Genomic DNA, 26,293 nt, shown 5'->3' on the forward strand with positions numbered 1-26,293 from the left:
CTTTCGCTTGGGTCATGATCTCACGGTTCGTGGGTTCGGGCCCCGCGTCGGGCTCTGTGCTGACTGCCAGCTCAGAGCCTGGAGCCTGTTTCAGTCTGTGACTCCCTCTCTCTCTGACCCTCCCCTCCTCACGCTCTCTCTCTCTCCCCTAGAAATAAATTAAAAAAAAAAAAAAAACTATGCAGGCTTTAGGTCAGCCTTCTGGGCTAAAGATTTTTCTGCTTCTATCACTCATCACTTTGTTTGCATCAAATAATATAATCACGTGGCTTATTTATTCTGTTGCAACAATGGATTACAGTGGTTAATTACTGAGTACTGAACTAGCTTTGCATTTCTTAGATAAACTCCATTTGGTCATAGTATATTATTGTCCTTATATATTGTTGGAGTCTATTAATATTTTATTGGCTATTCTTACATCCATATTGATGAGAGATATTGGATATTGGTTTACAGTTTTCTTGTACTGCCTTTATCTTTTTTTGGTATCAGGATAATGGTGGCCTTGTACGATGAGTTACAAAGTGTTCCCTTCCATTTTCAAGAAGAGATAAGAAGAATTGGTGTTATTTCTTCTTTAAACATTTGGTAAAATTCACCAGTGAAGTCATCTGAGCCTAGAATTTTCTTTTTTGAAACATTTCTAACCACAAATTTAATTTTTTAATAGATAAAGCAGTAGTCAGGTTATCTATTTCTTTCTGGGTGTGTTTTGGTAGTTTGTGGCTTTCAAGGAATTATTTGGTTTCATCCATGTTGTTGAATTTATGTACACAGAGTTGTTGAGAATATTTTTCCTTGTTATCCTTCTAATGTTTGTGTGGTCTGTGGTACTATCCCCTCCTCCATTCCATATTGGTAATTAGGTCATCTCTCTTTTATTCTCAGACTAGAGGCTTAGCTGTTTTATTGGTGTTTTGAAAGAAGCAGTTCATTGTTTCATTGATTTTTCTCTATTATTTTTCTGTTTTCAGTGTCACTAATCTTTAATCTTATTTCCTTCCATCTTGCTTGTTCCATGAAACTTGGTAAAAATTGAAGCCACCAGGGTCCCTGATCAAAAGTATAGTATTAGGGGCGCCTGGGTAACTTAGTTGAGCACTGACTCTTGATTTCGGTTTAGGTCATGATCTCATGATTCATGAGATCGAGCTCTATGTCAGGCTCTTTGCTGATAGTGTGGAGCCTACTTGGGATTCTCTCTCTCTTCTCTCTCTCTCTCTCTCTCTCTCTCTTTTCCCTTGCCCAGTTCATGTGCACATACCCCCTATCTCAAAATAAATAAACTGGGGAAAAATTATAATAATGAAATTATTTTCAATTTTTTTTTTTTCTTGAGACACCATCCTAATAGTTTTCCATGATTTATGTCTGCAGTTGACTGGTCTGAGTGTCTCCAATGGAAAGGACCAACTTGTAGTGTTCCATACAAAAGACAACAAAGACCTCATCGTCTGCCTTTTCAGCAAACAGCCAACCCACGAGAGTCGAATTGGAGAACTTGTTGGAGTCCTGGTGAATCATTTTAAGAGGTAAAGCTTGATTTTTGTAACTGAGGAAGGTTTTGAACATATGATATCTTTCATCGTAATTCTTACTGAACTTGTTTGGTGCCAATTTCAATGTATTGAGTTATTTTCCTTTAGAAGAACAACGTAAATCATCCATTTCATAGAAAGCAAAATTAGAATCCAGGCTTAGTTTCACGATTAGGAATGATCCTCTGCTTTTCTAGCCTCCGGCTGAACCAAACATGAGAGATTTCCCTAATGATGATTTCTTCACCGCCAACCCAAACGTAGTTCAATCCAAAAGACAGAAAAATTACTTTATAGACTTGTTGTCACAGCTTCTCATTTATCTCAGATATAGTCAGTGATTGTGTCTACTGTGAATATAAATTAGAAGACAGGTTTAGGATGACATATAGGGCCATGAAGATTGAAAGAATTTCTGAGAGAAGCAACAACCTGTACGAAAACACAGAGTTTGGGGGGCATGTGACGCATTCACAGTGAACCTAGATTTCTGGGGTGTTTGTGTATGTGTGTGTGTTGTGCACAGAGATGTGAGAAACATGCACAGGTCAACCCTGAGGGCGATGCAGACCAGTGAATGGTCTGTCTGGTTACTTATTGAAGTTGTTTTAGAGACAGGGTTTTCCTTCCCACAGGACATCATTGCGCATTTGAGGTAGGGTGTTTCTGACTCCAAAGTCGGAGGTTCTTTCCATTGTGGCGAGCTGTCTCTGCCACCTCCCCACGCCCACCACCCTGATGTCCGGGGAAGACCGCTTCTCAAAACTCAGGGTCCAGTTCCTTTTCTTCCTCTGCGATACTCCCTATGTTGCCAGAAGTAATTGACTTTCCTTATTAGTATTGTGTAGTTTTTTGTTTGTTTTTTTTAATTTAGACATGGCTTTTCTTTCTCTAAACAAAGGCTTATTTCCAAGCAGATGTCCACCTGTCTAATTCAACTGTGTTCATTGTGCTAATCAGTGTGTATAGTATAATTTTAGAAGTGGGCTGCGCAAACCATTTATTTTATGTTATTAAACTTTGTATTCTAGATCAAAATAGGTCCTTAAATATATAGTTAAATGCTTTTCAGTGGTGTGGATAAAATAATGTGTAATAGTCATCTGGTGGAAAAAATTAGAATCTAAGGAATTACTGAAAATGCAATGTTAAACAGATAAGCCTTTGAAAAATTCCCTTCCATCTGCCAAAGAAAGCTAAGAGAATATTAAGGAGTTTAGAATGAAGGAAAAGACATGGAGAAGTCATCTCTATAGTAAAGTCATGGCTCAAATTAGGAGGCTTCTTTTCCTCCTGAAATTTAGTTAGAGCAAAGTAAGGACATTTACAGGAATTTTAATTTGGATCAAGCCTATACTAATGCACAGTTTTCGCCTGGAAAATTGAAATATTTTTTCTCAGGCTGGGTCCTTGTTTAACAAATTCCGACTCCCGTTAAATGCTGCTGTAAGTGGCGGGAAGAGGGAAACTGGTCCTAGCACTGTCAATTGCTTTCTCTCCCTGGCATATGTGTTCTGAGATAACATTTCTAGTTGTATTCTCTCCTATCTTTAATGTATGGAAGAATTTCAAATGTCTTTAAAAATTATAAATTGGAGGAAGAGAAGGCTGTCAAAATGCTAGATTTTTTAATGGTTTATTCTCAATGTTCTTATTCTATGAATAAAAGGTCAAGCATAGATAAAAGATAAAACCCCTCCTCCCTGCCCCCAAGAAATTCAACCTTGGAATTTTGACTTAGAGTTAGTCATCAAGTTGTTATTGGATTCTTAAGGAAAGATTAATTTGATTTCTTTTCTAACTGCTTTCCTTTATTACCAAGTATCATATCATTGGTATGACTTTGAAAAATTCCACTGTATTGGGGATCCTGGGTGGCTCAGTCGGTTAAGCATCTAGCCTTTGATTTCAGCTCAGGTCATGATCTCATGGTTCATGGGCTCCAGCCCCTTGATGGGCTCTGCATTGATAGCACAGAGCCAGCTTGGGATTCTCTCTCTCTCTCTCTCTCTCTGCCCCTCCCCTGTGTGCTCTCTCTCTCTCTCTCTCTCTCTCTCAAAATAAATCAGTAAACATTTAAAAAACATTATTGGGTTTTACAAGTACAGTGATGGAGCACATGATCTTATTTGTCCCTGGGTTAATTGAGGAAATCCAAAGTTGAAAGGGATTTGAGTTCAGACCAATATTTTATCTTCCAGATAATTTCCCCAAAGTACATTCTGAGAGGTTCTCTGGTTAGAACTCAGAGGAAAAGGCTCAAAATAGCTAAATATAGCATTGATAGATTAGATTTGAACAGGAGTCATTATCTTTAAAAAATCATAAAGAGAGGGCCACCACTATGGTTCGGTTGGTTAAGTATCTGACTCTTGATTTTGGCTCAGGTCATGATCTCACAGTTAGTAAGACTGAACCCCACATCGGGCTGTGCACTGACCATATGGAGCCTGCTTGGGACTTTCTCTTTCTGCCCCTACCCCTCTCTCAAAATAAATGAATAAAAAAATTATAGAGAGGATTAGGACTTAAAATCCATTAGCAAAATTCCAACCAAGTATCAGAGAGAAGAGGGAAAACTAAAAAATTTGATAAAAGAGTATGTCATTTGGGGCACCTGGGTGGCTCAGTTGGTTAAGCGTCCGACTTCAGCTCAGGTCTGTGAGTTCGAGCCCCGCATCAGGCTCTGTGCTGGCAGCTCAGAGCCTAGGGCCTGCTTTAGACTCTGTGTCTCCCTCTCTCTCTGACCCTCCCCCACTTGTACTCTGTCTCTCTCTCTCTCTCAAAATTAAACATTAAAAAAAAAACATTTTTTTAATGTGGATTTAAAAAAAGAGAGCATCTCATTTTATTAGGCCAGCACAACACTATCCCCAAAACAAATAAGGATGGCACAAGAAAAGAAAATTATAGCCCAGTCTCACTCTCATGCGATTTTTTTAAATCCTAAATAAAATGCCCCCAAATTGGTCCAAGAGTGCCTGTGGCCTAAAGGAACTTCTTCTAAGTCACACTGACCCCGTGTCTGGAAGAGAGTGAAGAGAAAGGACATTCCCAGCTGACGGGAAAAACAGCCTGATGCAGATGATACTGCAGTGAGGTCACAGCCTGAGCGGAAGGGCAGTGTGAGGTCACAGCCTGAGCAGAAGGGCGGTGTGAGGTCACAGCCTGAGCGGAAGGGCAATGTGAGGTCATAGCCTGAGCGGAAGGGCAACGTGAGGTCACAGCCTAGCGGAAGGGCGGTGTGAGGTCACAACCTGAACAGAAGCTATAGAACAACCATACATGGTACCCTCACCTCTTCAAGACAGCATTTCAGGGGCACCTGGGTAGCTCAGTTGGTTGGGAGTCACACTCTTGGTTTTGGCTCAGGTCATGATCTTGCAGTTGATGAGATCCAGCTCCACATCAGGCTTTGTGCTGGCAGCACGGAGCCTGCTTGGGATTTTCTCTCTCCCTCTCTCTCTCTCGATTCTCTCTCCTCTCAAAATAAATAAGTAAACATTAAAAAAACAAAACAAAACACTGCATTTCAGCAAAGAGCTGCCCTGCTCAAAGCAAATAAATCTTTACATTTAAAAAAAAAAAAAAAAAGGACTACTCAAGCACAGACCAATCCAGAGTCAACGCCATCCAGAAATACCTGATACAGCCGTACCATTCAAGTCGTGGCTCTGTTCCACAGATCAGAAATTCTACCAAAAGCGGGGGGGGGGGGGGGGGGGGAACCCAAAGTCAAATACCAGTAGGATATGCTAATGAAGTTAAACAGGCTTCTTTACTTTGGTTCTTTTTAGAGGCTTTAATGTCTTTGTTTATTTTAAATATAGCCAATAAGAAAGAAAAAAATACATATGTATATATTTATATATGTGTGTATATATATATATACATACATACATAGATGATTATGTATATTATAGACAATTTCTGGAAAGATAGGCAGGAAATGGGTACCAATGTTCTCTCTGGAGGGAAGGAGGGAAGATAGGGTCCTAGGAGAAAGGTAGGCGGGAGATTTATTTATTTTTTACTTTAAACCTTTTGTAATTAAATATATGTGTTACTTATCTAAATTTATTTTTTCATTTTTAATGATAAACAAATGACAGCTAGTTTTTAGGCCTATTATATAGACCTGAATTCCTGGATTTTCTTTTCCTGTTTAGAAAAGTGGAGAAGAACAAAAAAGTTTTGTGAGTGAATGATCTATCTTATGGCATTTGAATACTTTGGAATAAACCCAAATAAAACCTCTTGGGACACACCTGAGACCAAATGTAACATCGTGTGTCAACTATACTGAAAATTTTTTTTCTTTTTTTTTAATGTTTATTTTTGAGAGAGAGACAACATGAGCAGGGGAGGGTCAGAGAGAGAGGGAGACACAGAATCTGAAACAGGCTTCAGGCTCTGAGCTGTCAGCACAGAGCCGAACGCAAGGCTCAAACCCACGAACCGTGAGATCATGACCTGAGCCGAAGTCGGATGCTCAACCGACTGAGCCACCTGGGCGCCCCATAAGAAAAAAGATGTTTAAGTTAAAAAATATAAAAATGAAAAACGGAGCAAACCTAACACCTCTGGGCATACCCTCGTCCTGTGTGGTCGTGTTGTGTAGGGCACGTGGGCCTTCCCTCTGGTGGTGGTGCCAGCGTCTCACCAGGCCAGGTTGCTTTGCAGAAGTTATGAAAACGGCTGACTCGGTTCTGGGTTTGTGTCTCATCCTCAGCAGCAGCTACCTGCTGGTCGTGAGCTTTTCTGCCCACTGGTAAACAGATGGTCTCACATTGGCTGCCCTGACTACAGAGGCACCAGAAACTCTGTGATATTAAGCTGTCAGAGGACCCATCTGCCCTAAGCAGCTGTCCAGGCATTTGCCTGTCTGGATGCTGGAAACCTCAGTTATAACCCCAACTCAGGCACAGAAACTTCTTATTTTTCCTGTTCTGTTTCTGTGGATGATAGCCAGAAGTCAGTGCCATCTGCTTCTTGTTTTTCATAAGCAGTATCTTTAATATCTGTTTAATTAAAAAAAACAAAAACACCATTGTGGGGGGGCCTAGGTGGCTCAGTCCATTAAAGCACTGGACTCCAACTCAGATCATGATCTTACAGTTCATGGGTTCAACCCCCACCCCCACCCCATCAGGCTCTCTGCTGAAAGCTGGGAGCCTGCAGCCTGCTTTAGATTCTGTGGGTATGTCTCTCTCTCTCTGTCCCTCCCCACCCTCTCTCTGAAAAATAAATAAACATTAAAAAAAATTTAAAGAACACTATTGCTTCTGTTCGTTTAACTCAGGAGTAGACTCAGACCAACAAACAGGCCACTGGTTTGTCCCAGGAAGCACAAGCAAGGGGCCAGGGGAGATGAAGCCTCTTGACCTGAGAGGTAAAGGAAGCTCAAAGTCTCCTGGCCCTTCTGGTCCATCAGTCACTGCTCATTGCCTTCCCGCCACTCCCATGTGTGTCTCCCTCTCCTCTGTCCCGGACCCCAAGTACATGTTCTCATGGCCAGACTGCTTTCCTGGAATGCCCACTTCCTAATCACAGTAGTGTATATAACAACTAAAAGTATCAAATAAATAAAAATAAAATAGATAGGTGAGAACAGTGTAGATAGCCAACTGTAGAGGATTTGTTAATCCTCTTGTCCATCTCCTTAATGGAGTATTTGGGCCAGTTAAAATTATAATTATCAAAACATCTGATTTATGATGAGAGAAAAGCGAGTGACCACAATTTACCATCCTCGGTGTCCCCAGTAGAAATACACAGGAAGACACAGGAAGACTCGGAAAGAAATGCCCACTTTCCATAGTACTAGAAACTGGAAGTATTACTCAACCACAGGCTCTGACAGGGACATCCTTCACCTCTGCTCCCTTGTCACCCCATCAGGCCTCCCTTGACCATCTTGGTAGAGAATAACCATTCCGCCCACCCCCTGCGCAGTGCCTTCTGTCCCCAGCCCTACTTCACTTTTACCCACAGCTCTCATCTCCTTCTGGCACTGTATCTTTACTTCTTTCTCTATTACATGTGTTCCAGCTGCATATAAGCCTCAAGTTAGCAGGCACTGTACTTGAGCTGTTCACCCCAGTTGCCCTAGTGTTCAGAATAGTGGCCAGCACTCAGAGGGCTCCCGTTGGTGACTGCTGGACGCTGAGGCCGGCCACTGGGGCCCCCTGGCTGTGGGACACTCTAAGCCCTTCCCCCACTGATGTTTGCTCTTGCCAACCAGAAGATGGAACTTAGCCCTTCTTGTATATGAAAGAAAGGAAGAACTCTGTTACAATTTCCTTCCCTTCATGAATACCTCTTTCCTTGTACTGGTTACGGGATTACAGCTCTAAGCAATGTAATACATTTAGGGACAGAAGTAAATGGGTCTTCAAGATACTAAATCAGCAACTAAAAGAGCTACCAGAAGAGCCATGGATACACTGTATGCTGGGAGTTGCAGCTTTTCCTTTACTTATTTTGAACAATGAAAGAACTCGAAGTAATTTCAACATTGTTGTTGTTTTTAATTCATTATTGAGACAGAGAGAAACAGCGTGAGCAGGGGAGGGGTAGAGAGAGAGGGAGACACAGAATCTGAAGCAGGCTCCAGACTCTGAACTGTCAGCACAGAGCCTGATGCAGGGCTCAAACTCACAAACAGTGAGATCATGACCTGAGCCAAAGTCGGACGCTCAACCAACTGAGCCACCAAGGCACCCCTCAAAGTAACCTCAGAATCTCCTTGTCAGTAAGCTAACAGGGCTGCAAGATGTAGGGATTCCTACTCGTACTCGCAACTGCAGGGTGAGTAAAAGACTTCAAAACCACAACCAGAGGCTGTGTATATAAGTCAGCTCCCCAGTTACAGACTGAGGGGTGGATCCTAACTGCGAGCAGAGACTGTGGGACAAGGAACCCAGAAGAATCCATGTGCACCCTTTGTGCAAGAGCTCCTGGACCAAACAGATGTCTCCTTAGTCGTGAGCTCTGTCGAGAACAGTAGCAATAAGAAAGACCCAGACTTCTTTGTAACTTGTTTCAAAAACTATGGAATGGCACATTTTCTATGAGTGTCATTTTAAATGCTAAAACCAAAAAAATATATGTTTAGAAGTTATGAGGTTATTTTAGAATATCTTTTCTTCCAGAAACAAAGCAACTAGTAACCAGCAGATTCACATAAAGTTTTCATAGTGGGAAAAAAAAGTCAGGTTGATCCACACAGCATCCTTGGTAAGACAGAATCATTACCAAATGAAGCAAGGAATTATATCCTGGTCTTAGGAAGAAAGACATCAGGCCCAGAGATATCACAGAAAATGAAAAGAATCTGCCTGAGGCTATAAAGAGAAGAGAAATTTTTATAGGAAATGAGAAAGGAAAGCAACTTATAGGACTAGATGACTCGGAGAACTCCATGTCAGGGGGGAAAAAAATCAGGGAACAATTTGTTGAAAGATATTCTACTGCTTGCTGACCAAAAGAAATGGAAAAAGCAAACAAACAAAAAACAAAAAACCCAAGCCCAGCCTAGCTAAATTATGCCATTCAGAATTAGTAACTTCTGGCTTTCCACATCTGAGGCTTCTTTGATGCAGTTCTTGGTCTTCTGTGTTTAGCATATGCATTGAGTTAACAGACCTGTTAGAAATGCATGTTTGACAGGAAGCAGACAATGTGGCTTCTGGCCTGGCTAGCCACCAGCTAGCTATAAGCTCTTGAGCAGATCAAACTTTTTTGTTCCATGGCTTATCTGTAAGATTAAAGGTCTGTACCAAATTTGTTCATTCAGTTCAAAAATACATATTTTTTTCCATAATGATGAGAAAGTTCTGGCAGTGTTTCACAACACTGTAAATAAACTTCACAGTACTGAACTGAACACTTACAAATGGCTAAGATGGTAAAAATAAAATGAAAGTTAGTGCTGGATAGCCAGCACCAAGAAACAGGCAAAAAATATTTCTTGAGGCTTGAGGCTCGGTCCCACATCAGATATCATCTTCATGCATGGGAATACAAAGACCAAACTCCTCCCATCAAGAAGCTGGTGATCTATCAAAGGAAACAAGTGCATAACTCGTCATAAGTTTCTAGGAGTTTAAAGAAAGTGACTTAAAGCACAGAGGTCAGAGTATATTGACAGGAGTAAGACATGGGGGAAATGTTCTGGGGAAACTTCATCAAAGATCAGTGGCATTTATATTAGGCTTCCACAGAGATCTCTAAGTTAAAAGTGGCAGACTTCCGGGGCGCCTGGGTGGCTCAGTCAGTTAAGCCTCTGACTTCAGCTCAGGTCATGATCTCCCAGTTCGTGTGTTTGAGCCCGTGTCGGCTCTGTGCTGACAGCCTGGAACCTGGAACCTGCTTTGGATTCTGTGTCTCCCTCTTTCTCTGCCCCTCCCCTGCTTATGCTCTGTCTCTTAAAATTAAATAAACATTAAAAAACTATTTTTAAAAAAGTGGCAGACTTCCACTTCTAGCCAGAATGGAATAACAAGGATGAGATTTACTCTCTGATACAGCTCTAAATAGACTAAATACATGAAACAGGAGTTTCCACGACACCGGATATCAGACAGTAAAGGATAATGACTTATGAGAGACAACCACCAAATGAGATGAAGTCCAGAGTTGCCCCAGCTTACCACCTTAAGAGAATCTCCAGGCCGGGGCACACGGAGGGAGAACCATCATGGAACCCGGGGGTGGGGAGACCAAGGCCACCAAAGTCTGCCGGCCAGGGTAACAGAGGAGACAGCTCCGCAGAGATCTCAGGAAATCTGCCGGGATCCCCGTGACATATCTGAACACCGATCAGGGCCTATGTATTAGAAAACTACCGGAGAGAAAAAGGACAACGCAAAAATGCCAACAGTGACCGTGCCTGGCACTCGAGAGTGAGGAGGAGCGCCGGCCCCCAGCAGCCGACCGGAAAACCTCATCATTCACAGGGCATCGCATATAGTATGCAGACGGGACTTCTTTCAGTAGTGGGGAATGATTGCCCCTAGACTTAACACTGCTCTGTTTTCCTCTGATAAATCCTTTTGTTGTTGTTAAGATTTATTTATTTATTTATTTATTTGGAGGGTGGGGTGGGGGACAGAGGATCGGAAGCAGGCTCCTCACTGACAGCAGAGAGCCCGATGCAGGGCTCGAACTCGCCAACCATGAGATCATGACCTGAGCCAAATTCAGATGCTAAACTGAAAGAGCCACCCAAGTGCCCCTCCTCTGATAAATCTTAAAAGCAAGACCCAAAAAGATCAAATTAGGGGCACCTACCTGGTAGAGCATGCGACTCTTGATCTCAGGGTGGGAAGTTCAAGCCCCATGTTGGATGTAGAGATTGCTTTAAAAAAAATTAATGAAAACTAAAAAAGTCAAATTATTTCCAAATAACTGCAACCCAGAAAAAGCTCAAGTATATTTAAAGGAATATAAAATTATCCAGCATTTAAGTAGGTAAAGTTCACAGTGTCTGGCATTCAATCAAAATAGCAGGCCTGTAGGAAAGCAAAAAATACAACCCACTGTGAGATGAAAAATCAATCAAAACCAACCGAGAACTGCCACAAATGTTAGAAATGGCCAACAAAGCTATTAAAATGGTTATTACCACTGCATTGTAACAGTTGAAGACACAGTAGGTATCCCAAAAGACCCAAATCAAACTTCCGGAAGTGAAAACTACAGTGTTGGACATGAAAATACACGGGAGGGAATTAACAGCATATATTAGGCATTGCAGAAACAAAGATTAGTGAACCTGAAGACCTAGCAGTAGAAACCATCCAAAATGAAACACAGGCAAGAAAGAGAAACTTTTTGGAAAAGGAACAGATCACCAGAGAACTGTGGAATAACTTCAAGTGGTCCAGTACATGTGTGAATGAAGTCCCCAGCCAAAGTGGGGAAGACTGAAAAAATATTTGAAGAAATAATGGCTGAAATTTTTCCAAATTTGATAAAAACTTTATAAACCCACAGATCCTAGAAGTTACATGCAAAAACTCATGAAGAAACTACACCAGGGCATATCATAGATTGCTCAAAACCAATAATAAAAAATTAAATCATAAAAGCACCCCGAGGAAAAAGACATGTACAAAGGAAAAAAGATAAAGGTATCACACATTTCTCATTAGTAACAATGAAAATGAGAAATGGTGGAGCGACATCTTCTTGTTTTTAAAGTTTATTTTTTTTGTAATCTTTACACCCAACATGGGGCTCAAACCCATGACCCCAAGATCAAGAGTTGCATGATCTACCGACTGACCCAGCCAGGCACCCAAAACAACATCTCTGAAGTACTGCCAACCTACAATTCTGTGCCAAGCTGTAATACCTTTCAAAAATGAAGATAAGGTGAAGACTTTTCAGAGACACAAAAGCTGAAAACAATTCATTACCTGTGGGTCCTGTAGACCTACAGGACACAAAATGTTAAAAGAAGTCCATTAGGCAGAATAAAAATGTAGCACATGGAGGGCACCTGGGTGGCTGAGTAGGTGAAACGCCTGACTCTTGGTTTTGGCTCAGGTCATGATCTCACGGTTTGTGAGTTTGAGCCCTATATAAGGCTCTGTGCTGATAGCACAGAGCCTGCTTGGGATTCTCTTTCTCCTTCTCTCTCTGTCCCTCCACCATTCATGCTTGCTCTCTTTCTCTCTCTCTCTCTCAAAAATAAACTTAAAAAAAAAAAAAAAAGATCTGGAGCACCTGGATGGCTCTGTCAGTTGAACATCTAACAGTTCAGGTCATGATCCCAGGGTCATGGGATCAAGCCCTGCATCTGGCTCCACACAGAGTTTGGATTCTGTTTCTCCCTCTCTCTCCCTCTGCCCCTCTCCCCTATTCTCTCTCTCATGGAAATATAGATCTCCACAAATGAATAAAGATCATTAGGGGCGCCTGGCTGGCTCAGTCGGTTAAGCATGATCTCATGGTTCGTGGGTTCCAACTCCGTGTTGGGCTCTGTGGTGACAGCTCAGAGCCTGGAGCCTGCTTCACATTCTGTGTCTCCCTCTCTCTCTGCCCCTCTCCTGCTCAAGCTGTCCCTCTCTCTCTCTCAGAAATAAATAAAACATAAAAAAAAGATCATTAGAAAATAAGTGTTACATGAGTAAATATATCAGATTCTTGTTATTTAATTCTTTTTTAAAAGGCAATTATCGGTTTAAAAAAACAGCAGTAACAAAGTAACACTGGGTCAGGGCGCCTGGGTGGCTTAGTCGGTTAAGCGTCCGACTTTCGCTTAGGTCATGATCTCACGGTTCGTGGGTTCGAGCCCCGCGTCGGGCTCTGTGCTGACTGCCAGCTGAGCCGGGAGCCTGTTTCAGTCTGTGACTCCCTCTCTCTCTGACCCTCCCCTGCTCACGCTGTCTCTCTCTCTCTCTCTCTCTCCTAGAAATAAATAAAACATTAAAAAATTAAAAAAAAAAAAGTAACGCAGGGTCAGTTCCTGAAGAGAATATAACAAACCTAAATATTTATGCCTCTAATAAGAGAGTTTCAAAATACAGGAAGCAAAAACTGATAGAACTAGAGGGGAAAAATGGACAGATCCACAGTCATAGTTGGCAAGTTCAATACCCCTCTCTCAATAACTGATAGAACAAATCGACAGAAAGCAAGTAAACGTATAGAAAACCTGAAGAACACTATCAACTGAGTTGACCTAATTAACATTTATAGAGCATTCCACCTAACAACATCAGAACCCACATTCTTTCCAGGCACATATCTGCCAAGATACACTGTATTCTGTCTGGGCCATGACACAAGTTACAATTAATGTAACGGATTTCATTCAGCCATAATGAGATAATAAGAAAAAGATCTCTGATAAATCTCTAAATAATTAGAAGCTAAATAACACACTTCAAAGTAACCCAGGGGTCAAAGAGATAATTAAAAAGAAGGATAGAAAATATTTGGAACTGAATTAAGATAAAAACACAGCATAGCAACATTTGTGTAATGCTGCTAAAAGACCACTTAGGTGGAAATTCATAGCACTAAATACTAGAATAGAAAAAAAGAAAGGTCTCAAATCAGTAAGCTCCGCTTCCATTTCAAGTAACTAGAAAAAATAAGAGCAAATTAGACCAAAGAAAACAGGAGAAAGACAATAATAAATATCAGAGCAGAAATCAATGAGACAGAAAACAGAAAAACAAGAGCAAATATCAATGAGACCAAAATAAAATTGATAAGCATCTAGTCAGGTAATGAGGAAGAACAGAAGACACAAATTACTAATATCAAGATGAGACATGCATGCAGATTCTTTAGGTATTAAAAAGATAACCTGGAATATCTTTATTAATATTTTATGCCTATAAATCTTTTTTTAATGTTTATTTATTTTTGAGAGAGAGACAGAACATGAACAGGGGAGGGGCAGAGAGAGAGAGATGGAGACACAGAATCTGAAGCAGGCTACAGGCTCTGAGCTGTCAGCACAGAGCACAAGGCAGGGCTCGAATTCACGAACCGTGGGATCATGACCCGAGCCGAAGTTGGACGCTTAACCAACTGAGCCACCCAAGGCGCCCCATTTATGCCCGTAAGTCTGATGGCTTATGGACAAATTTCTTGCAAGGAACAAACTTCCCAAGGTCACACAAGAAGAAATAAATAACCAGAATAGTTCTGTGTCTAATAAAGAGATTAAATTAGTAGTTAAAACTTTCTCACAAAGAAAACTCCAAGTCCAGATGGCTTCACTGATGTGAATTCTATATTCTTAAGGAAGAAATTATACAAGCTCTGTACAGACTCTTCCAGAAAATTGAGGGGATACTTCCCAACTCATCCTCTGAGCCCTGATAACCAAAACCAAATGAAAACATCACAAGAAAAGACAACTACAGTAATATTCATTGGAAATAGAGATGCGAAAACCAATATATGTAATTCACCATATAAACAAAACTAAAAGGAAAAACCGTATGACATTTCAGTAGATGCAGAAAAAGCATTTGACAAGATTCAACATTCATTTCTGATGAAAACTCCCAGCAGACTAACAATAGAAGTAACTTCCTTAATCTGATAAAGGCCATCTATGAAAAATCTAAAGCTAATATATTTAATAATGAAAGACTGAATTCAGCTGGATTCAACGCTATTGAATAATTTTTGGATAACTATATTGTCCATTTGGGAAAATTGTATTAGTTGAATAACTTGTATTGTCACCTTTATTGTATCACTGGGAAATAATTTGGCAGGTTTTTTTTTTTTTAAGTTTAAACACATGCCTGCCATATATTTCAAGTCATGCCAATCCAAACATCCATTAACAGGTGAATGGATAAACCCAGGGGTCCATCCAGGGGACCCCTACTCAGCAATAAAAAGAATGAGCTGTGTAACCACACTGCCACATGGGTGAATTTCAAAATTCATTTCAAAACAAATGTTTGGTGAAAGATGCCCACCTGAAAAGTGTACACACTCTATGATTTCATTGATATAAAACTCTAGGAAATACAAATTAATCTATAGTAACAGGAAACAGATTAGTTGTCTGGAAAGAGAGTGTATGGGGAGGGGCAGGAAGAAAGGATTACAAAGTAGCCCCAGAAAACTTTTTTTGGAGGTGATGGGTATTTTGAGTGTGGTGATACTTTCATAGGTATATACACACCTCAGAGTTAGTCAGATTACATACTCGAAATATGTGGAGTTTATCGTATATCCATGATACGTCAGTAATGCAGTTACCAAGCGTGAGCCTGGGACCTGGGGCCTAGGGAGGGATGTGCAGGTGAGATGGAGCAGTGAACTTTGGGTAGAGGAAAGCACGAACAGAGCCATAAAGGAAATATTTGAAAGCATGTGGGCCCTGTCTGAGAACAGTGAGAAGTAGTCCTCCCGTGTGGTGGCGTGAGAGGCTGTGCCGACGGGAGTGGCAAGAAACACTACCAGAAAGGGGGCGCCTGGGGGTCTCAGTCAGCTAAGCGTCTGACTCTTGATTTCAGCTCAGGTCACGATCTTACAGTTCTTGAGCACAGAACCTGCTTGGGATTCTCTCTCTCTCTCTCTCTTCCTCCCTCCCTCTCTCTCTCTCTCTTCCTCCCTCCCTCTCTCCCCTCCTCCCCTCCCTCCTCCCTCCCTCCCTCCTCCCTCTCTGCCATTCCCCTCTCAAAATAAATAAATAAACATTTGAAAAGAAAGGGAAAAAAAAAAGAAATACTACCAGGTGTGGAGGAATGACCAGATTGATGCCAAAGCCGGAGGAAGTGACCAAGGAGAACATGTAGACTGAAAAGAGGGACCAGTTTGGAGCCTGGGCAACTCCTGGGTTTCATGGGTGGGAGGTCAAAAAGGTAGAGGGAGGCTTGGGTGAAGTCATCTTGGACGGAAGAGAAGTAACATGGTCCGATGCCCCAGCAGGAAAGGGGAGTAAGCCCCAGAAAAGTCCATTTGACTTGGTGGCCTTTGGAAGAGCGGTGAGTAAAGCAATGAGGGCAAAAGCCAAATTATTTTTTTTTTTAAATTAAGATTGAATATGCTGATCTTTAAAATACTAGCTTTTCTTTCTATGGGAAATTCTATGATTTCAAACTCAAAAGTTTAATTCTTTGGTACTGTACAATGTCAGGAAGACTAGCTCCAGGCATGTGTGGTGTAAGAACTTGAAACCAGGAGCAGATGTGTTCTAAATTCAGCCAGCCAATCTCAATTCCCGGCTGAGCAAAGTTCTACAGTTGTTACTCTGCTTGCCATAAAAGCAGGAATTCTGTAATTGGGAAGTAGCTGGGGGTCCTGGGAAGACTGGGGTGCAGTTCTTAAACCCTGTGCACATGGGGATCCTGATAGCCCTGAGACTCACTGCCCCTGGGCCCCCCTGTCATTGATGGCCATTTATTGGACCTCTCATATGGTTGAATAAAGAACTTAAGGCCACTAACAAAAGGAAATATTTTCTCCAAGTAACTTATTTTACATATACAAAATTTCAAAGCCACATTCTGTTACCTTCTTACATACATTTTCTGCAAAGCACTTCTTATGTTCTATAAACCCAAGCAATCTAACTGCTGACTGTAAGGTCTCTTTGAAATTTCTTTCTGAATGTTCTAAGTTCCATCTGCTGGCCTCTTATTTAGGCTCTGTTTTCACTGGTCACCAGTGGAAGCTCGATCATATTCAGTATTTTGTGACTAGACTATGAATCCTTGGTAAATAAACTCAGCATTGTTGTTAGTTAAATGATAGTCATCTGTTCAAAAGAACAGAACTCAAACCTGAAAGGACACCTTTGGCAAAATGAAAGGTATAAAATAAACATCCGAGCACCTGACATGTCTTGATTAACTGTTAACTATAACACATTATCTCTGCTCTGAGTCACTGACTCTCTTTAAAGGAGTAGCAGTAATAAATCAAAGCTGATGTTTATCAGATTGAGAAAATACAGGTACTAGCTCGTAGAAGCACATTTCTTAGGCACATGGGCCACCATCATATTTAGTCCGATTGAAGTGGTTTTGTTATCCTGAACAGGGTGTGAGGTGTCTTTGACATGGGTTATTGAATTTTCTTTAGAGTTTTGCACTGTTGAGAAAACTCTTCCATCTTTATTATATAAAAGATTAGAGTTAGAACATTATCCTGAGAGCCTTGGCAGGTGGCTGATGCAGTTTCCTAAATGGGCTGTCCTTTGTTGTGTCCATCCTGGATGGCGGGATGAGAGGGTCGGGGACCCACCTTCCTTTAAATATAAAGCTTTAAAACTTTGCCATCAGTTCCAGTCCTTGGAGCCTAAATAGGAAATAGGACAGAGCGGCAAGCTTGCTGCTTCCACCGTGTTCTGTGTCTTGCACATTTGAGAAAACAGACACTTTGACATGCTTCCTCTTCCTTCTCCTTGCCTCACCCCTGATCTACCTGGCAGTGAGCTAAATTTATTGCAGTTTTGTTCTCTGATTCTATTAGCGGATTCCCTTTGGTAGGCAAAAAGGAATCGAATGGAAGGCTTTTTGTGGCCATGAGGTTCCTGCCTGCCTTGTTTCTGCACCTCCCCTATAGCCACGTCTCTCAGGGGAAGGCATTGATTTACCACAAACCAAAATAAAACGACGCTTCCTCGATGTGAAGCATAATGGGAACCTACCTTTTCAAAAGCCCTATTCTTTTCCACTGCTGTGGTCACATGAACACACTCTGGGCTGGCTGCCACTGGGGGTAGTTGAGCAGAGAGGCGGCCCAGGAATCCTCCAGTCTCTGTGATGAGTTCATTCCTGATCCTTCTGGCTAGCTGTTATTTCCCCGAGGGGCAGCCATCTGGGCAAACTCCAAAGAAAAGGAACAGGAACAGTAAAAAGGTAACAGAGGGAAGACCACCCTGGAGGGAATGGGATGGACAGAGGAGGCCCCTGGGCAGACGGAGCGCTCCCCACATCCAGTAGGACGAAAATAATGATATCGATATCCGTAAATCACCCCTACAGTCACTTCCCATGTTGTATACAATCACACCACATGTAATCAAACAAAGCATATTGTAAATGTGAAACTTATAATAACACCTCATTAACTTCTACCTTACTCAAAATGTTCATCAGTAAGTAAAAAGATACAAAAGAAATCAAATGCAAGACTCTGTAGCTTGAGGCTTCTGCCTAATGATTTTTTTAATGGACTAAGCTGTACAGACCGGATCAGTCGATAGTGGTAGGGGTGGAACCACAGGAAGCATGAAGGACATTTGGTCTGGACCAAAAGGAACCTCAGATCATTTAGATACTTGTTAATTATTTCAGTTTTATTCTAGAGTATTTTTGTCATGCTTAGTCTTATTACACAGAATATGGACTGGACTTTTCATCCAAGTTAGTGCTTTACGTTTGATTTCTATATGTCCACATTTTATTGCTTTTATTCATATCAGTCATAGCTACAATTACTACTTAAGATCCTATTATTGTGCCAGTTTATTTATATAAATTATGTGATTTAACCCTCAAAGTTCTTCTACAACACAGTAAACATACTTATCCCCAGGAAGAAAGTAGGATTCCAGATACATGAATGAATTAAAATTTAAAAATATGGGGCGCCTGGGTGGCTCAGTCGGTTAGGCCTCCGACTTCAGCTCAGATCATGATCTCATGGTTCGTGGGTTCGAGCCCTGCATTGGGCTCTGTGCTGACAGCTAGCTCAGAGCCTGGAGCTTGCTTCAGATTCTGTATCTCCCTCTCTCTCTGCCCCTCCCCTGCTCACACTGTCTCTCTCTCTCTCTCTCTCAGAAATAAATTTTTAAAAAAAATTTTTTTAACAAATAATAAAAATAAATAGGGGCGCCTAGGTGGGTCAGTCAGTTAAGCCTCTGACTTTGGCTCGGGTCATGATCTCATAATTTGTGGGTTCGAACCCCGTGTCAGGCTCTGTGCTAACAGCCAGCTCAGAGCCTAAAGCCTGCTTCAGATTCTGTGTCTCCCTCTATCTCTTCCCCTCCCCCACTTGCACTCTTCTGTCTCTCAAAAATAAACATTTTTTAAATTTTTATAAAAAATAAAACAGAACATATAAATTATTTTCCCAAGATGACACAGCTGATAAGTGGCAAAGCAAAGTCAGAATCAAGTTCTCTGACTCCAAAGCTCATGATCTCTCAGACCCACTGCCTTTATGTCAGGACCAGGGGCCTAAAAAGCTCAAGAAGGATAAGCTTCTTGACTTTCCATGGGCTTCAACAGCAGCTCACCTTGTAGGCCTTCGCTTTCATTTCCCCAGCGTATGATAACGAGCCCCGGCTCAAAAGTGCCAGGCCTTCTATAGATGAGTTAGATGCCGGAGATACAGCATTAAGCAAGACCCCGTCCCTTACTACACCAGGTGTGCAAGTAGATTGTGAAAAGCAGTTACACTTGTGCCAAAATCCATGAAAGTGACCTAGGAGTACTGGAAATAAGAAGTTTGCCAAGAAAAGTATTAGGAAAGACTTGTAGGAAGGTATGTAGCCTGATCAAGAGAAAAATTTGTAGAAGCAGTGCCTGTATTTAGAAGGAATCAAATTGAGTTTATTTACTTAACATACTATAATTCAAAGCAATTCAGTTGAATTTGCCAGCTTTACACAATTTCATCTTGCATGCACCAGGCCGAGCAACCATTCTGTGCCAGGACGAATACAGTTGTGTTCCCTCTGTCTACTGTAAGCACCTTTCGTGGGAAGTCTTAATCGAGACTGGAATTATACCCAAAAGTGTGGATATGTGAATTCTTTTCCCTTATACTGAGTGCTAAAAGACAATTGGAAATTATCTTTAAAACCTCGAGGAAAAAGTATTGTCAACCTAGATAATTCTTGACCCAGCAGGGAAGTATCAGTCCAGTGTGAAGTTGGAAGGAAGGAAGGAAGCAAGCAAGCAAAGAAAGAAAGAGAACAGCAGACACCTGGCTGGCTCAGTTGGTAGAGCATATGACTCTTGATCTCAGGGCTGTGAGTTTGAACCCCAGGTAGGGGGTAGAGATTACTTAAAAATAAAATCTTTGAAAAAGAAAAGACAAAAGAAAGGAAAAAGCCAAAGTGAGGAAGGGAAAAAACATGATCAGACAAACAGGGACTTTTCATACACCCTTTCTTAGGAAATATTCTGAAGATGTATTCTAACAAACTACAGTAATAAAAGAAGAAAGAGGAAGATATGAGAGCCAAGAGGTAGTAGATCCAAATCAGGAGGGAAATAAAGTCCAAGTAGCAGGTGTGGTGTAGACTTTCTGAGCAGTCAGTCTAGCTCAGAGCAAGGAGATAGAGGTTTTCAGTGAATGGTACCTGGGGAAAGGGGGATTCAGAGGGTTTTATTCTAACCTTAAAAGCCAGACTGTGAAAGAGAAAAGGCAATTGTAAATGCCAAGGGGGGAGAAAAGATTAAGAGGGGACGTATTTGGGGACATTACTTACGCACTCCATTTAAGTAGTGAATAATGCATGATTGCAATAATAAAACACTGCTTGATTTCCAGCTTGGACTTAATCTTAGACAAAGCATAGAAACCTTATGTTACAAAACATGAGTTGATAATAATTAATCTTTTTAATGCCTTTTATCTTCCTAGGTGATGGGGATACAGGCAGTGAATAAAATAGCTCTCAGCACTCACATTCTAGAAAGGGAGGTAAACAATAAACACATATAAATAAGTAAAATAATGTCTCAAATCTACAAAGAAGATAAAATAGGATAACATGATGATAGAGCATAGCTGGGGATACAAGATTGCTCTGCTCACATGGAAGACCTCTCAGAAGGAAGGACGCTCCAGGTAGGATTTGAATAATGACAGGGAAAAGATCAGGGCTGTTCCCAAGCAGGAGCAAACCTCCTTAAAGAGGAATTCTCTGTGATGGCCAAAAGAAAAAGGCCAGTCCCGCTGGAGCTGTGTGGATGAGCGGAGAGGGCAGGGAAGAGAAGTTAGAGATAGCCCAGGGCAGATTGTTTAAGGCCTTATGGGCAATAGTAAAGGGGGTTGCAGGGAGAGACTATTTTTTTTTTGGCAAGGGGAGTGATGTGAGCTGATTTATGTTTCAGGGGGGAAAAAAAGCACTCTGGCCATTTTGTAGAGGATGGATTATAGCCGGGACAAGGGCGTGGCTGGTCTGGGACATCGAAGGTGATCGCCTGCACCAGCATGTTAGCAGTGGACGTGGTGAGAATGACAGGGCTCATGTGGGGTGGAAGGGAAAGAGAGGATTGATACCTGGCCGGAGCACCTCGTAGTTGGAGTAGTACTGACCGAGAGAGGGGTACCTGGGACAGAAGCACCTTTTGGAGGTACAATCAAGAGCTCATGTGTGGAGATGTTACAAAAGAAGCATTCTTCTCAACCCCCAAGCATATAAAAGTACAGCTGACGGGAGGCAGGAGCTGCAGGGAAGCCAGAGCACTAAAAGGAAGAGCGAGATGCTGATACACTTACTTCACAAGGTGAGCAAGAAAGATATGGTTTCTTGACAGAATAAAGTTAAAAGGATACATCTGTTATTTAAAGTAATAAAGATAATCAAAAGTGATAGAGCTGTATTGATTAAGGTATAGATGAGGAGGAGGGAGGGGCTTACTAGTGATAGGAATGCAGATCTGTCATGAAAGGAAGACAGAGGGTAACATCTGAACCAGATAAAGTAAGAAAGAACAGCCTAAGCATATTATTCAGTGATTGAGGAACTAGAAATAGAAGCAATTTGAAACAAGCATGAAAGAAAGGAGCAGCAGGTCAAGGGACCGTTCATTGCTTTTAGTTTTGTGGGGTTTTTTCCAGTCCTCTGCGTGGGTTTCTTTGTTAAAGAATAAAAGGGTAATGATGTCAATCGCTTCAACAACATCAGATTTTCTGCATGTGGAATAGAAGTGCTTTTTGATTTCCCGAAATTAATTGAACGGTAGTAGGTTGGTGGGGGGAGGATGTTAAAAGTCTTATTTTGTCAAGTAACACCCAGAATTTTCCACATTAAAATGTGCTAGAAGGTGGTGGCGGGTGTGCCACCAATCGGCCAAAGGAAAGGTTAGTTGTCAGGTCCTTTCTTGACCTGTAGGGGTTTGAACATTTCTAATTTAACTTAATTTGAGGGGCTCCTGGGTGGCTCAGTCTGTTATGTGACCGACTCTTGGTTTCCGCTCAGATCATGATCTCACAGTTTTGTGGGTTCCAGCCCCTTGTTGGGTTCTATGCTGACAGCATAGAGCCTGCTTGGGATTTGCTCTCTCCTCCTTTCTCTGTCCCTCCCTCACTTGCACTCAGGCTCTCTTTCTCTCTTAAAATAAATTAACATTTTTTTAATTTAATTAGAATTTAGGGGCGCCTGGGTGGCTCAGTCAGTTAAGCGTCTGACTTTGGCTCAGGTCATGATTTCACGGTTCATGAATTCAAGCCCCTCCTCAGGCTCTGTGCTGACAGCTCAGAGCCTGGAGCCTGCTTTGGATTCTGTGTCTCCCTCTCTCTCTGCCCCTCCCCCACTCTTGCTTTCTCAAAAATAAACATTAAAATTTTTTTTTAATTTAATTTGACTTTAAACTCCGTTCCGTGTCCTCTGCTGCCTTCTAGAGAACCATCCCAGTCTCTCCCAGCCTTTGCAGTTTCTCTAAACCATTTGGCAGCCTTGATGGAACTGAGAGCCCAGGCAGGGAAGAAAGGCTTGCTGCAGGAGCCGGTCAGAAGGATGGCAGCCATGGGAGTAGGTGCTCACTGAGAAGGTGACAGCTGAGGGAGGACCGCGTGGGGGCTGCAAGTATGTTTTAGCTAGAAACCTGTGGCCAGCTCACTGGCAGTGACTTGTCCCCCCAGCAGGTCCCTACCCCCTCCCACGCCTTCGCATTCATTCTCCGTCCCGGCTAGCGCGCGCTGCTGACTCCCCTACCGTAACAGGGGCAGGAGAAAGACTTTCTAAGGCCTCCTCCGAGGGGGTTGGGTCACTCTCAGGAGAAATTCCTCTGTGCGTTTTCATTTCCTTTTCCCTCCATCCTCTTAGTCTGTTTGCTGCTGTGACTTCTGATTCTCCTTCTGCCCCACATTGCCCCTCCCAAGCCCTGTCTTCCCTAGAGCCTGGGGTAAAAAGTGTGTTACTTCTTTCCCTTACCTCCTCCTCCCCAGCAACAGAGCTGTGCCCTGGGTGGCTTGTGTTCTTGGAAGCTTAGCCATGGCACTGTAGACACCTTTAGAGAGAGAGAGAGAGAGAGAGAGAGTCAAGAGCAGGAATGTATAAAAATTCCATCCATATTCCATCCCTAACTCCCCAATATTGGGGCGCCTGAGTGGCTCAGTCAGTTGAGTGTCCACCTTCAGCTCAGGTCATGATCTTGCAGTCCATGAGTTTGACCCCCGTGTCGGGCTCTGTGCTGACAGCTTGGAGCCTGGAGCCTGCTTTGGATTCGGTTTCTCCCCGTCTCTCTGTCCTTACTGCTCACTTGCTCGCTCGCTCTCTCTCTCTCTCTCTCTCAAAAACAAATAAAAACATTAAAACAAAAATTTTTAATATTTAATTTAATACCTCAGACCCCAAAACTTGGCATCATAGAATGTCTACCTGGGTACAGAGCAATCATGTCAAAGTCAGATTTCACCCAGACTTTTAGATTTTCTTGAACTTCCCAACAGTAGTAGCTTTGGGAGCATGAAGAGCCTAGAAAAGCCTGAGAAAGTGTGACAATCTTAGCTTACTGTGGATGAGTGTTGACCTGTCCCGTCCACATCTTACAACCAAGAAAGTTTGACTCAACGTTAGGATGAGTTTTTGACTGTCAGAGACAGGTGAAATGATGGAAACTCCAGGTATTACTGCTTTTCATCCTTAGTGATACCTAAAAATAGAAGTCGTGTGGTTGATGGCAGCCAGCCAGACAAATTGTTGAGGCCCTTCTGGCTCTGGGTTCTCTTCATGTCTCTCTGGCAGTTGATGGAGTATCATGTGGGGTTGGGAAGAGCTTAATGATCCCAGCAAGTTCAAGGCAGTAGTCAGGTTTAAACGGAACTCACCCCTGACTGCTGAGTAACTGCTCTGTTTTGAAGGACCTTCACTCCCTTGGTGATTTATTTAATGATCTTAAACATCCCACTCAGGAAATTTTGTCCTACTTCTAAACCAAAATTCCCTGTACTGTGGTTTCTTCTGGTTCTCAGGGGCTGTGGGAACGGCTGCCACCGCCTAGTGACTCACCTGTGACACTTTCATAGACTCACCTCTGACCTTTCATGTCTCTTTTATTCACGGATCCACTCTCTACCTGTCTAATATGTGCAGCCAGGCATGCCGAGGATCCACACCAGTCGAAAAGCTGTCATAGGGGGTTGACTACCAAGTGGCACTTACTTCCTCACTCTATAAAGTCCCTGGGAATGCAGATTTCTCTAGATATGAGTTTACCAGTCATTGCTCATCACTTCAAGATTAAGGCTTTGGGGGAGGGAACACATTACCGAGACAGGGAATTCACGCTGCTGGGTGTGTACTCCATTGCTCACCCCGTGGGAGGTGACAGTTCTCAGTCTTCTCCAGGGAGCTTCCTTCCACTTCTCTTGGGTGTTCACCACTGTAAGAAACAGGTTGGGTAGGGAAGGGCCACACAAGAATTCACACCTTGTCGTCTCTGTAGCAAACACTGATCCACAATTTGTCACGCGTCTGAGAGCACCGCGTGTGAGATTTAAAGCTAGGAGCCCTGTGTACCCTTGGGCCCCACACAACTCAGACCACTTCTGACATTAGTCACCACTTAGCAGGTTCACTGTTTTGGCCCAGAGCAATACGATCCCCACTGAACAATGGAAATGAAATATGCCTGTTACCGTCTTCACCACTGAGAAAACAAATTACTCATATACTGTTTTTCCATACACTCACATATGTGGAAATCGACTAAAGTTTCTATGATACCTGGACAGTCAGTGGGTCTTAATAAAACACAGTAATCATAAACATTTATTTATAACCCAGAACTCTGTATTTATTGGAAAGGCAACATTCTCTAGTCATGGAATTTTTTCATTCATTATCAACTAACATTCATTAAGCACCTAAGGCAGATGAAACACCCTTCTCTATACATTGTGGGTAGCCACAGGGTGATTCCAGTCCCCTGACCTTGAGGAGCTCACAACTAGGGTGGGCAGTGTCCATAAATACACATGCTGATAATCCAGGAAAGGCTTCATTAAAGCTGCATGGGCACCCCACACACACACACCTCTGCCTCGGAGAATGTGTGAGGCTGTTCTGGGAGCTGGTCTGGGAGCAGGAACACTCATTTGTTCAGGAGAGAAGCTAATCAGGGCTGAGGGGTGCAGCTGGGAAGGGCAGGAAGGGCAGGTACCTCTGGGAAGCTGCTCAGGGTGGGGAAGGGTCAGAGAGGGCTGACAGGCACCTTCTACATGGGATGGCCATAGATTCTCGCTTGCCAGGGACGGTCCTGGTTAGCCTGTTGCCCCAACATAATAGTTGATAGAGCTGTCCCTTTAACTCTCAGGAGTGGCCCAGACGATGACATCCCATAGCCACCTGACATATACTATACAGAGGAGGTTGGTAGGTTGTATAAAGCAAGTTAACTAATCAGACTTGTGTTCTCCTGGAAAGACAGCTCTGTGCCATGCAGGGGACAATTTGTAGAAGGAAGAGTCTAGAGGCAGAGAGACTCTCTCATGAGAGGCAAGGAGAGTTAGCAACCACTTGCCTTGAAACAAACTATATTCTAACCATATTCTAAACACAAACTTGCTTAAGTGCTGGTTCTGAGAGTGTCTCTGTCTCCAATTGTAATTTTCTGAACAGGATCAAAGTTGCAGAGATGTTCTGAATATGGCCCTAGTCTTTTAAGGTCTTAGTAATTTTCAGAAATAATAGTAGCTATGTAGCTATCAACCTGCCTTTTAAAAAAACAAATAACAGAGATGGGAAGAAGATTCTGAGAAATACTAGAGGGGAAATTTTTAATTTTTTTTTTTTTTGGAGAAAAGGCCTTAGCGAGGTAGAAGAGCTCTGATCACCCGATTTTGGGTTAGAAGGTACTGCTGGCCACTATTGTGACATGCCTTTTGAAGTGCTTTCCTCGCATCACAAACAGGTTTTACTGAGCCACCCACAGTTCACAGCCATCTTTTCTGAAACTAGTAAATGCATCTCTGAGATGGCTGCCCTGGACCGGGCGTGTCTCTAAACCATGCAGATCAGTTCATTGGACATGGAGACGGAACCTGTGACGGTAGCCTCGTCCGCACCACTGAGCCAA

General features: G+C 42.3%; 1 protein-coding gene across 1 annotated transcript in view; it reads left to right on the plus strand.

Moving 5' to 3' along the window:
• MYO1D (myosin ID) overlaps positions 1-26,293 on the plus strand; it is a 351,929-nt gene that overhangs the window by 264,251 nt on the left and 61,385 nt on the right. Inside the window, exon 21 of the mRNA XM_039251930.1 lies at positions 1,381-1,535. Within this exon, the coding sequence (XP_039107861.1) occupies positions 1,381-1,535 (155 nt within the window). The remainder of the gene's footprint in view (positions 1-1,380; positions 1,536-26,293) is intronic.

This window comes from Hyaena hyaena, unplaced genomic scaffold, assembly GCF_003009895.1.
Source record: "Hyaena hyaena isolate Hyena2069 unplaced genomic scaffold, ASM300989v1 scaffold_10, whole genome shotgun sequence".
NCBI lineage: Eukaryota > Metazoa > Chordata > Mammalia > Carnivora > Hyaenidae > Hyaena > Hyaena hyaena.